Below are 12,740 nucleotides of genomic sequence, written 5' to 3' on the forward strand. Positions count from 1 at the left end.
GTGGGGCGCTCCCTCTGCGCAGGAACTCTACGACTGGGCCTCCGTTTTAGATTGACGCGGCCGAGAGGACCCGTTTGCAGCTGCAGGATGCAGCCGTCAGGTCCGTGCCTCAAGTAACGGTGTCGATGCAGATTCTCTCTTAGCTTATGAAATTTTATGTTTAAAGCGGTGATGCATTCATGCTCAAGTACATAAAGTCTGTCAGACTGGTAGGCTTGCTCAGTGTTCTCAAAGATGTCGGAGTTGGGGGGAGGGGAGTTGAGACATAGTTCTGTAGAGCTTACCTCCGCTGCTTTGGACGGCTGTATACGTTCGCAAAATACACATTAATATCTTACTTGCCGATAGGGCATGGGGCCTTTTTAATAATAGTTCTCAAGTAGTTGTTTCCAGGGGGAAGCGAGGAAAAAGTGGTCCAAAGCCGTGCGGCTGAATCAGTGTATATCGTAAAGACATCTAGGAACTGTAATCATTAAAGACCATTTGTTTTTGAGTCTGATTCTTTAATCTTCATTTTGATGGGCAGAAAGCCAAAATACCGGGCTGCCTGGTTCAGGACCTGACGCCTAACCAACCTACTGACTTGGAGCTTCAGAGCCATGGCAACAAAGAAGTCAGACATCAAAGTAGAGTCGGCCATCACCTCATCAGCCAATCCCAGCAAACAAGAGTCTGAAAAACCAAACTATGCTCTCAGATGTACTCTCGTGGGACATACGGAAGCAGTATCATCGGTTAAGTTTAGTCCTAGTGGAGAATGGCTAGCAAGTTCTTCTGCTGATAAAGTAATTATAATTTGGGGAGCCTATGATGGAAAATATGAGAAAACACTTTATGGTCACAATCTGGAAATATCAGATGTTGATTGGTCATCAGATTCCAGGCGTCTTGTTTCTGCCTCAGATGATAAAACTCTGAAGATTTGGGATGTGAGATCTGGAAAGTGTCTGAAAACGCTGAAGGGACACAGTAATTATGTGTTTTGCTGTAATTTCAATCCACCATCCAGCCTCATTATTTCAGGATCTTTTGATGAGAGTGTGAAAATATGGGAGGTGAAAACGGGAAAGTGTCTCAAGACTTTGTCTGCTCATTCTGACCCAGTTTCTGCTGTTCATTTTAATTGTAATGGGTCCTTGATAGTGTCTGGTAGTTATGATGGTGTCTGTAGAATCTGGGATGCTGCATCAGGTCAGTGTTTAAAAACACTTGTTGCTGATGATAACCCTCCTGTCTCTTTTGTAAAATTTTCTCCGAATGGTAAATATATTCTCATTGCAACTTTGGACAATACTCTTAAACTATGGGATTACAGTAGAGGTAGATGCCTGAAGACATACACTGGTCATAAGAATGAGAAATACTGCATATTTGCCAACTTTTCAGTTACTGGTGGAAAGTGGATTGTGTCTGGTTCAGAGGATAACCTGGTTTACATTTGGAATCTTCAGACTAAAGAGATTGTACAGAAATTACAAGGTCATACAGACGTCGTAATCGCAACAGCTTGTCATCCTACAGAAAACATCATTGCATCAGCAGCATTAGGAAATGACAAAACGGTTAAACTGTGGATGAGTAACCACTAAACTCTAGAAAGCAAGTAGAGCCAAACTGGAAAAAAGACATTTGAGAAGATGGGTTCTCTTAATTTTGGCATGGTTTTGTATTTCTTTTTAACATTGTCTTGGGTTATATTAGATTTTGTGACCTATAACCTAAATTTACAAAACAAGACGGTTTGAAAAGCAAGTCTAGAACCTAGGGCTCCTGACTTTTAATCTTAAAGTCTGTTATTAGCCTCTTATGTCTGTCCCTGAACAGATTGCCATTCTATTCCTCTCAATGACTATTCTAGAGATTGGTATATTGATATCTGGGAAATATTTAGAAGATTCACATGACAGATGACTGATTAAATGAGGGGAGCAAAGGAGTTTGGAGTAACTCCGAGGTTTTTGGTTTGGGAGATCAGATGAGTAAGAACATAAGCCTGTGGTGATGGTGGATTGAAGAGGTATGTCAGATGCCACTCACACACTTTAAGTGAATGGTCTACATGATGGGATGTGAAATGGTCCACGGAATCAAGCCTTCAAATTGGGGAAAACGGGATGGTTAGGTTTGTTCTGAAAGTCTAAAACATTGTAAATGGCGTTTTACTAAAGGACCCCTTGATGCCTTACCAGGTTGTGCCCTGTCATAATTTTCAAGCAAACTAAATGTCTGAGTGGGAGGCTGCTCTCTTGCACTGCATCAGACTCTCCAGCTCCTACCCACGCTTCAAAACTTAGATCAGAAATCACTGTATTGTGGAGCCATCACTGCCTGCCCGACTCCAACCATAACTGACAGCTGAGTTAGGTTTTCTTGCTATTTCTATAGTTTCCGTTATTAAAGTTAAAATATATCATTTACCAATTGTAATGGTTTCGTGGGCCATGTTTCCAGTATATTATGTGCTCTTGGAGCCAATAAGTACATTATTCCTCTTTGTATTCTCACTTTTTGTATATTCAGTGGACTCAAGTAATGTTTGATAAATGACAGTGAATTATACCATCAACACTTCATTCTTCACCTGCTTTCACTAAATTTTTGGAATCAATTCCCCATACTATTATTTTTGTTGATTAAAAGTATCTGGGTAGAGCCTTACATATTAACTTTACATAGGACTTATAGAAAATATAAGGTGGGTTTCTGCCCACTACCTATAGAAATATGATAAACAAAAAAAATCTAGAAATTAAGCAAAAGATAGTACAATTTAATTGAAAGTATCAAGAGCAAACCTGTCTTTATTTGTTATTCTACAGTATCTTATACTAGTGCTCATTATATCTGATTTGCTTGACAAGTTCTGAGGCACCTAAGATGTTAGAGTTATTAGTAGGGAATGACTGCTAAGAAGTTAGTATGGGAGGGTACCGGGAGAAGTGGGATTAGCTAGGGGCCGGTCTATCTAATTCTGGCCAAGAAATTTGTATTTAACCCATAAAGAGGTAGTCACTATACGTTACTGAATAGAATGACACAAAATGAGAAATGATTGTGTAAATTCTTGCTTCACTGTAACATCTGTGAGCTTTAGTTAAATATTTTTATTTAATAATATTTATTAAATAATTTAATAAATATTATCAAATATTTTTAATAAATAAATATAAATTTATTTAATAAATCTCTAAGATACAACACTTGAAAATGCTACTTTAGAAGTTAATAATGGTATTGTTCTATGAAGAGTACTTATTTTTAAAAAGTACATTAAAATTTACCCATATTTATAACATTGGTTTAGGTAAGATGTAACATAAGTGTTCCAAAATAATCAAGAAAAACTTATCTGCTAAAATGTATAAGAAATGATCTTCATAATTTTCAAGTGATAAAAATCAAAGAATTTGGTATCTAAAAAGTTGTCATTCTAAAATATATAAATAGACATCATTAACATCAGATTATGAAGCTATAGGTAGACTGATGTATTACATTTTACTGAGTATTTTATTAAACCAAGTTCCCAAAAAGCTGCACATACTGCTTTTTAAATCTGTTCAACCCTCTTAGGAGATCCAGCAGGTTGATACGGCTATGAGGATTTGTCATCTGTTTTCACTTGTGAGAAAAATACTTAAAATAGAAACCAGCATCCATACCTAAATATGACAGTTTGGTATCGCAAAGTGAGATACATACCAGGTGCAAATCCTTATTTTTCAACACTAATGAGAAAATGCACTTGATAGATTTTTGTAACAGAATGCAGTAAAGGCCGCAGAAGGACCAGTTGGGAATTTGAAGCCAAGGAGCAGAATAGGTGACTGCTGGCCCCAAGCAACACCACGAGGCTGGGATTTCAAAATCCCCTAGAAACTTGTGGCCAGATCATTCTCAGCACCTTGCCAGGACACCTGTCTGTCAGCAGACCCCAAAATGGCCAAGTGTGGTCTGACTGCTCTCCAGGGCTCTGAGAAGCAGCTCTCAAAGGTGCACTTGGGCAGTGTACTCAGCTGGCCTTCCTTATCTCTCCAAAATGAATACAAAGGAGGGAAATGCAGAGAGAGAAGTCATTTTGCCTTCTGGGGAGAAGTCACATGGGTAATAGGAATTAAAGTAAGATATGGTACCTGACTCTAAAGGAGAGTTACTATGAAAGTCAAAATAAGTTGTCTCATTTTTCATTCTTTCATTTTACCAAAAATCTGAGAGAATGCACTTAACCTAGATGAAAGACATTAAATGAAGCAAGTCAGTTCTTTAAGAAAATTTATTGGTACCTCTTAAGCAAAATAGGGAAATGGTATGTTTGCACAAACCATACTTTAATGAAATGGATCCTCATACCACATTCTTTTTAATACAGGCTTGTTGCTGAAACATTACTCCTGGATTTTCAAAATCTAGCCAACACGAATGCCTCTGCTACTCTGTTTTGGCCTTCAGAGCTGCTTCCTCTCTCAGACGAGCCTTCTTTTCTAAGTTCAGGCTTGTTAAAGACTCGTGTCTTCTGGCAGCCTAAAATGAAACAATTTGAACACGTAATTATTTATGCCCATTTGGCAGTGATGCCATTACCTTGCACCGATGTCAGCAAGTTACCTAGGGCAGGACAAGACCAGACTGGCCTGCTGCATGCACACCGGGCCCCGCAGTCCCCTCCAGGTGCCTTCTGCTTCCTCTAATGCTTCCCAGCACAGCAGTCCATCCGCTCAGGCACTGTTCTTCCTTTCTGGCCTCATTCATTCAATCTTCCAGTCTCTCTTCTCTTACAATTTATTCCCTTCCCTTGTCTTTCCCCTTTTCCTACCTTCAATATTAAATACCCTCTCAATTCCATTTTTATTGCCTTTTCCTCCTTTTGCTTTTCTTTGTTGCTATCCTTTTTTCCTCTAAATCATTCATAACTTTCACACTCTTCTAGTTCCTTACTCCGTTTTTTACCAAAAACATTCTGCTTTGGGGATCCCAACTACTTTACCAACTACTGCCATCGATGACTTCCTGCGACATACATCCTACTCTTCCATCTTGAGAAAAAACAGCAGTGGGGGAGAGGCAAACATCCTCTACCCTTGCTTCCCTCCCTGTGACCTGTTACACTTCCGTGAAGCTTATATTAATAGACCAGTTTTAAAATTTTTATACCAAATAAGTGACACTATCACCCCATACGGTAGTATTTTATTATATCTGTGTAATTTCATATGTAAAGTGTTAGGTGTGGGAAGTGGGGGAGACTGCATGGTAAGTGGAGGGTGAGTACAAAAGAGAGCGGCTAATTTCCCTCTTCTGAATCACATTAAGTTCAAAAGTTTTCCATTCCAGTAGCATCTACCAACTTTTTAGAAAAAAGATAGTTCCATAAAAACCAAATAATACGGCTTTATGATACAAAACAGGAGAGGAACTCTCTAAAGAACACAGTGTAGCCCTGACCGGTATGGCTCAGTGGGTTGTGTGTGAAAGACTGCCAGTTTGATTCCTAGTTAGGGCACATGACCAGCTGGGGCCATGAGAGAGACAACCAACTGATGTTTCTCTCCCTCTCTTCCTCCCTCCCTTCCCTTCTCTTTAAAAATAAATTTTTAAAAAATCTTTAAAGAACACAGTGTATATATACCCTTGGATGAAGCTAGAAGAGATCCTAGTATCTTCCATTCCAAGACTCTGAACAAGAGCCGGAAGTTCATTTCCTTTTACTCTAGACTCTTGGGATAAGGAGGTCAGTTATCACTGGGTTGGGATAACATCTGGTAATAGATACAAGACATCTCTTTCCACAGGAAAGCTGTGATACACAGTATTAAAATAAAGGTTTGGTTCTGACTGGTGTGGCTCAGTTGGTTGGGCATTGTCCCACAAAAGAAAAGGTTGCTGGTTCAATTACCAGTCAGGGCACATGCCTGGGTTGCGGGTTCAGTCCCTGGTAAGGATGCATATGAAAAACAACTGATCGATGTTTCTCTCTAGCATTGATGTTTCTCTCCAGCATCGATGTTTCTCTCTCTCTTTTTCTCCCTCCCTTCCCCTCTCTCTAAAAATAACTAAATAAAATCTTTAACAAAAAATAAATGTTTGACCATTGCTGCTGCATATAAAAGTAACTACACTGTAATCTGTACAAGATAGTATAGTATGAGGATTGGTAAGTTGCAATCTTGGCTCTCAATTTTTATCTTGGTGCTTATTAGCTATGTGACTTTGGGAAAATTACTTAACATCTTCTAAGCTTCATGTTCTTTAAAACACATAATAAGAGAACCACCTCTTAGGTTCTTAGGGTTATTGTGGTAATTAAATAAGTTGAATGGCCTGCTATACATAAGCACTCAATAAGTGGGAGCAATTTTGCTATCACCTCAATCAGGTTGAGGTTTAAACTGTGGCTCTACCATTAGGGAGGTGCATGACCTTGGGCAAGGTACTAAAGCTTTCTAAGCTATGTTTCCTCAGCTATAAATGAGGTCCTAATAATAGTATCTACCTTACAGTGTTGTGAGGTTCAATTGAGATAACAGCAAAGTACAATACTTGGCAGACAGGTCACTCAGTGATAATTATTAATGGTTATCTACGTTAAAAACAGTAATTTCTGGACTTGAACTCCTAGGTACTGCCAAGGAGCTATGGTCTTCAGACATATGCCCCAACTTGGCTGAGCACAAAGTAAAGAACATGGTAAAACTGTTCACCAGGATTAAGGCAGTTAGACTGAGGATAAATAAGCCCAAGTACTGAGAGTGCTTTATAGACATGCATGGAGCTATCATTGAATTTCTCAGTGTCATATTTCTTATTTCACATTATTTCAGATATCTGTGGGTAACTAAATACTTTTTACTTTATGTAAAATTTAGTCCTCTATGCCAAGATTAGGATTTGTTGTTCATCCCTACGTGTGATATCCTAGGCTTGCTAGGTTTGTGCCTACGATATCTCATTTTGTTTCTTATAATTTCTTGTGTAGAAAGTAGCCACTTCTTCTCAGAGAATAAATATGAGAGTCTATCCTGGTTTCCTCTAGGTCTTTTTTGGAAAACAGAGAGAGGAAGCCCACTCTCACCTTCTTGCCCTCAATAACCATCAAGACGCACCCTGCCACTGTCAGGGCGATCATTACGTAGCTGATCTTCACCCGGATCTTGTTCTTTGCAGCGTCGAGCATCTCAAACCTGATAATACAATGAGATCAGGAGAGAAAGTTCATTTTCTGAAGCTGCCAGCAGGATATACAGCTCTGTACCACAAATCAGAAGTGGAGTGGTGCCTATAAATGTAAAAAAGGAGGTGGGGCCTGGAGATCTTATAGAACTTTTAGGACAAATGGGGCATTTTTACAACTCACTTTATATTTATTTATAAAATACAATGAGATAGCACAAATTTGAAGTAGGAAAGAAAGGAGAAAGTATGAAGATAGAAAGTGAAGCCTGGAACAAAGTCCCCCCCTCAACAAGGCAAGGCATATTCATCTATGCTTGTTAATGTGGGCCCAGTTTTTGGCTCTCAAGTTTCACATTAGTAGCCAATATCTGAAGAAGATATTCTGGATATAATGATTCCCTGAATAATATCCCAACAACAGATACTGCAATAAGCCTCGTAAGTTTCAACACAAAGCACAGTTCAGAAGAAAACAAACAGGAGAAAGTTAAACAATGTGCTATTTATACCCAAGTCTTCTGTTCTCTGCCTTGAACCAGGAATAGATTTGAGAATATCTGGGACAGCATAAAGCAATACTCCATTAATGTTTATCTTTTAACTAATGTTTTGCTAAAATTGAGTGACAGTGAACTTTAGCTCTTTGGCAAGTCCCTCTTCTAATACATCCACAGAATACAGATCCATTTGCCTTAACAGGAAGTTGAGGGTTAGAGTTAGATTATCATTCTTGTGTGAAAGTCCAGAGGCCAAACAAGAAAGAGTTTGAGGAGAAGCCCCTTCTACCTTGATGATTCTGCAGGTGGGGGGAATGGGTCTAAGTTCTATCACTTGAGTGTATGGTAGGGCTTCAGGACAGGGCATGTGGGGCCCTAGCGGGCCCAGGATAGAGAACTGGGCTGCTCAGTGGGTTATAAATAGGAAGTGATTATCTCTAGATGATGGGATAGGAATGCTAACTATTCCCCCACCCCGTCCCCATTTTTCACACATATTATGTTTGAAATCAAGGAATGAAAAGTGCTTTAGAAGTGCTTGGAAGGAAGCAACAGGGTCTGAGACGCAGCAGGTGGTTAGGAGGAGCGCCTTGAAAGCAGGGTGAAAGCACCCTGTGAGGTAAGAGCTGGGACCCACTGAGGCAGCAATGTGCATGGAGTGCTCCAGGCACTGAAGCTGGGCCTGCAGGTGGGAGAAAACAGGGACAACTGCTAAGGACAGTGAGTTGCTCTACTAAGAGCATCTAAGATCCCACCAACCACAAACTAACTACCCATGTTGACAATACTTTATGTGAACTGGTATTTTTCCAACTGAAGTGCTGTGATCCTCATGAAAAGTGATAGAGGTTACTTTTGAGGGAACATTTAAAAAGCCCTAACTGGTGTGGCTCAGTAGGCTGAGCGTCATGCTGCAAATCAAAAGGTTGCTGGTTTGATTCCTCATCAGGGCACATGCCTAGGTTTTAGGTTTGGTCCCCAGTTAGGGGCATGAGAGACAACCGATCGATGATTCTCACATACCGATGTTTCTCTCTCTCTCTTTCTCCTTCCCCTAAAAATAAATATATAGGATCTTTAAAAAAAGTAAAGTGCACATAAATAAGGCCATGATGTTGCTCTCCATTCTACAGGAGCAATCACAATGGGCAAGTGAAGCAGTGCCTGTTCAGAACTACGAGCACAAAGAAAAATGGTTGCCCAGGTTCAGAAAAAGGCCTTCTAGGGAACCCTAGTGCACTGTTGATGGAATGCAGACTGGTGCAGCCACTGTGGAAAACAGTTTTGAACTTCCTCAGAAAGCTAAAAATGGAACTGCTGTTTGACCCAGAGATTCCACAGTTGGGATTATACCCTAAGAATCCCCAAACATCAATTCAAAAGAACCTATGCAACCCCATGTTCATAGCAGCACAATTTACAATCGCTAAGTGCTGGAAGCAACCTAAGTGCCCATCAGTAAATGAGTGGATCAAAATACGATGGTACATTCACACAAGGGAAGACTACGCAGCAGAAAGAAAGAAAGAGCTACTACCCTTCGCAACAGCATGGATGGAACTGGAGAATATTATGCTAAGTGAAATAAGCCGGGGGGCGAAAGACAAATACCATATGATCTCACCTATAAGTGGAACCTAATCAACAAAACGGACAAGCATGGAAAATATAACCAGCAACATTGAAAGAAAAAAGAAACCAACAGTGTCAAGAGGGAAGGAAGGAGCGGGGGGCGGCGGGGTAACAGGGAAGTGAAGGGGAAGGGTCAAATCAAGGAACATATGTAAAGGACCCATGGACAAAGCCAAAGTGGGGAAGGATTGAGGGAGGGAGGTGGAGGTTGGTGGGGCAGGGGAAAGTGGTGGTGGGAAGAGGCAAATGTATTTGAACAGTAAAAATTAAAAAAATAATAATTTAAAAAAAGAGAAAAAAAGGTGTTCTAGGGTAACTCACTAGGTAGTGCTTTGGGCTAGAGGGGATCTGGGAACCACCTACAAGGTCAAGTGAAGAAGGTATTCCACAGCAAAGTCTATATAGCACCTATTTGGACCATGGGTATATACCGGTTTTCTTCTGGGACTTTCAGGAAGGAATTGGGACAGGCAAGAATTTGATGTCACTGAAATTTCCCAAAAGAGTATGTTGTCACTTGAACAAAGAAGGAGCAGGGCTTTTCTGCTGAAATAACTTTTCCTGTTTAAATAACGTGCTATTTAATTTGACATGCAGAAGCAGAAGGACTCTTTTCTAAAGCTGTTGTAAACGGAAGACAAATACTACTTATTTTCCTGGGAAAGGACCTTGAATGAACCTGTATCTTTTGCAATCATGACTTGAAGCCAGAAATCAAAAGGTGCAGGAACAGTTTCCTTGCAGCAGGGAACGTCCAGGAGCTTTGTCCCTAATCTCTATCTCTGAGGAGGAGGATGCCCCACAGGGTAGATGGCATCTATTTTTCAGAATCTCTCTTGGCCAAGATGCAAACCAATCAGTGAGGCAGTGATTCTCAACTAGGAGTGACTTTGTTCCATCAGGGGACATTTGACAATGTCGGGAGACATTTTTGTTTGTCATTAACGACTGCTATTGGCATCTATGAGAACAAAGAGGACAGGGATGCTGCTAAACATCCTATTAATGCACAAGACAGCCCCCAACAATAAAAATTATCTGGCCCGAAATGTCAACAGTGCAGAAGGTTGAGAAACCCTGGGTTAGAGGAACATGTACTCATCATCTACAGACTCTGAAAAAGTCCCAAGATCCCAGCCAGAGCTGGGTTTTAGGAAGGTGGTGACAGAAGGCACTCTTTCCTGGATCCCAGATAGATCTAGGAAACTTTTGTGCCTGTGTCTGAGCACTTGAGTGAACTGCACGGAATATGGTTATTGTCATAAGTACCTAACTGGTAGACCCAGATTAAAACAAACTAAAAGAGTGAATATAACTGTTTAGTCACATTTCTGTAGCTAGAAGAAGAAGAAATCTAATCAGTAGGCTTCAGAGTATCTGGGCACTACATAACATATCAATGATAAGACACCAATTTCCAAGCACTGTTTTTATTCCAGATACTTGATAAAGAGGAAACATTTAGAAAAGTGAAAACTGTTTTAAAATTTGGTTAAAAGTTTTTAAATAATCAGACTCAGAGGAACTGCTTTTCCTTTAAAACAAATCAGTGAGAAATAAAAGCTGCTTACAACCCTAAGTACAACACTCACGACACGGTCTCTGGGATTTCATCTTCCTTTTTGAAGCGACCTGACCATATCAGGATCTTCCTCTCCCAATCCGTAGGTTTGTGTAATGGCACTCGGTGGCTGTAAGTGTCTATGAGAGAAACAAGACAAGATATCTTACTTATATGAGATCATGACTCTCAAATTTAACAACAAAAGAATGTTATTTGTGCTATTTCAGAACTACTGGGTCTAAATTTGTGCCACCTTAGTAGGTTTCATGAAAGAATCTGAGTGGAGATAACCATCAGCGAGGGTGATAAAGGAGAGCGGGAGGCCAACTGCTGAGCCTCAGGCATGACCCAAAGAGGGCTCAGGAGAAATGGGCAGCAGAGGAAAAGGGAGTGGCCAAAGATGCAGATAAACAAGAAAGGTACAAAACCACAGACTGTAAGAGAAAAGTCTTTTAAAGAAGGGGAAGTCACTGAAGATAAGGAACAGAAAAAGTTAGGGAATCACAGAATTCCAACCTTAGAAGGGGCCTTGGAGATAATCTCATCCAAATTCTACTACTGCCTCCATCTCTCTTGCAGACGGACATTCTTCTTGACTTTACCTACACGTCACACTCATCCCCACCTCCACACCTTTGTTTATGCTGTTCCTTTCATTTAATCAATAGTTACCAGTGGACTGAGTGCCAGCCTGCAACCAAAGGTTGCTGGTTAGATTCCCAGTCAGGGCACGTGCTGGGTTGTGGGCCAGGTCCCCAGCAGTGGGTGTGTGAGAGGCAGCCACACATTGATGTTTCTCTCCCTCTCTTCCTCCCTCCCTACTCCTCTCTAAAAATAAAGAAATAAAATCTTAAAAAAAAAAAAAAAAAGTTAACAGCAAAAGAACAGGAAAGTCAAAGGAAAATAAACCCAAAGAACCAAAGGCAAGAGAAGAGGTTTAGAAGCATAGGAATAGCACTGTTCTAGTTTCATCTAACTCTCAGCACTTGATACAACTCTCACTATAGCATTTTTTCCTTCTCATGTTAAGTACTGTATACCCATTAAAGACAATTCAGAAAGGATAGATGCAAAAAAAAAAGAAAAAAAAAAAAAAGAAAAATTGAAAACCATCTCTAATTCTCTTGTCCTACCATAATCCCTATATTTTTATTTTGGAGTATTTCATAAGTCTTATCCCCATAAGTATGTATGTAAGTGTAATTTATACCTGTATCATGTGTGTGCATACACACGATATAAAATTTTGTATCCTGCTTTGTTCATTAACTTTGTAACATTTTCCAATGCTAGTACATGGTATTTAGAAGCACCATTTCTAACAGCTGAATAATTTCATCAAGTAGATCTGACATATGTAATTAATCATTCTCAGGTTATTTGACATTTAGATTTATTTCTCATTTTCCTACTATATATATAAAAAATGGAAACATCTTTACACTCAAAGCTTTTCCTATATGTAGGAATTATTTCTTAGGATAGATGCCCAAAAGTGAAACACCAGGTCAAAGGCCATAAACATTTTTAAGCTCTTGATAAAAATATTCTTTGAGGATGGTTCCTTTCCACTTACCAAGACCTGCCTGGCTCAAGTGTACTCTCATGAAGAACCAACAAGCAAATAGTTCTTAGGACCTTACAGTTTATAAATTATGCTCCTTCTTCCTACAGTGGTGACAATGAGAAAGGCTTCAGTTAGGGACAGGACTAACTGTGGCTGAAGTCAGCTCAAACCAGAGCTTAATCCAGGTTATATTTTACCCAAAACATCATTTCTTGATTTGGTTTATCTTTGGGGTTCCTTAAAAGATAATTTCTAGACTACTGTTTACTTTGGTGCATCTATTCTCCTACAAAACCAGACAGTCCAATCT

General features: G+C 39.8%; 2 protein-coding genes across 2 annotated transcripts in view; one reads left to right on the forward strand and one right to left on the reverse strand.

Moving 5' to 3' along the window:
• On the forward strand, positions 1 to 2,354 carry WDR5B (WD repeat domain 5B). The gene is made up of 2 exons (XM_054574968.1): positions 1 to 100; positions 527 to 2,354. The coding sequence occupies exon 2, from the start codon at positions 600 to 602 to the stop codon at positions 1,587 to 1,589; it is 990 nt and encodes a 329-aa protein (XP_054430943.1). The 5' UTR covers positions 1 to 100; positions 527 to 599; the 3' UTR covers positions 1,590 to 2,354.
• A 1,905-nt stretch (positions 2,355 to 4,259) lies between these two features.
• The window catches only part of FAM162A (family with sequence similarity 162 member A), a 36,519-nt gene continuing 28,038 nt past the window's right edge, over positions 4,260 to 12,740 (reverse strand). Inside the window, exons 3-5 of the mRNA XM_054575218.1 lie at positions 10,892 to 11,000; positions 7,070 to 7,178; positions 4,260 to 4,521 (exon numbers count right to left, since the gene is read on the reverse strand). Of these exons, the coding sequence (XP_054431193.1) occupies positions 4,429 to 4,521; positions 7,070 to 7,178; positions 10,892 to 11,000 (311 nt within the window). The 3' untranslated portion in view covers positions 4,260 to 4,428. The remainder of the gene's footprint in view (positions 4,522 to 7,069; positions 7,179 to 10,891; positions 11,001 to 12,740) is intronic.

The sequence above is a fragment of the Pteronotus mesoamericanus genome, unplaced genomic scaffold (assembly GCF_021234165.1).
Source record: "Pteronotus mesoamericanus isolate MK-2021 breed Mesoamerican mustached bat unplaced genomic scaffold, CSHL_Meso_final contig_27, whole genome shotgun sequence".
In the NCBI taxonomy this organism is placed as follows: domain Eukaryota; kingdom Metazoa; phylum Chordata; class Mammalia; order Chiroptera; family Mormoopidae; genus Pteronotus; species Pteronotus mesoamericanus.

What these genes read in the sequence shown, in the direction of transcription:
- WDR5B (XM_054574968.1), top strand. Translation starts at nt 600, where the DNA reads ATGGCAACAAAGAAGTCAGACATCAAAGTAGAGTCGGCCATCACCTCA.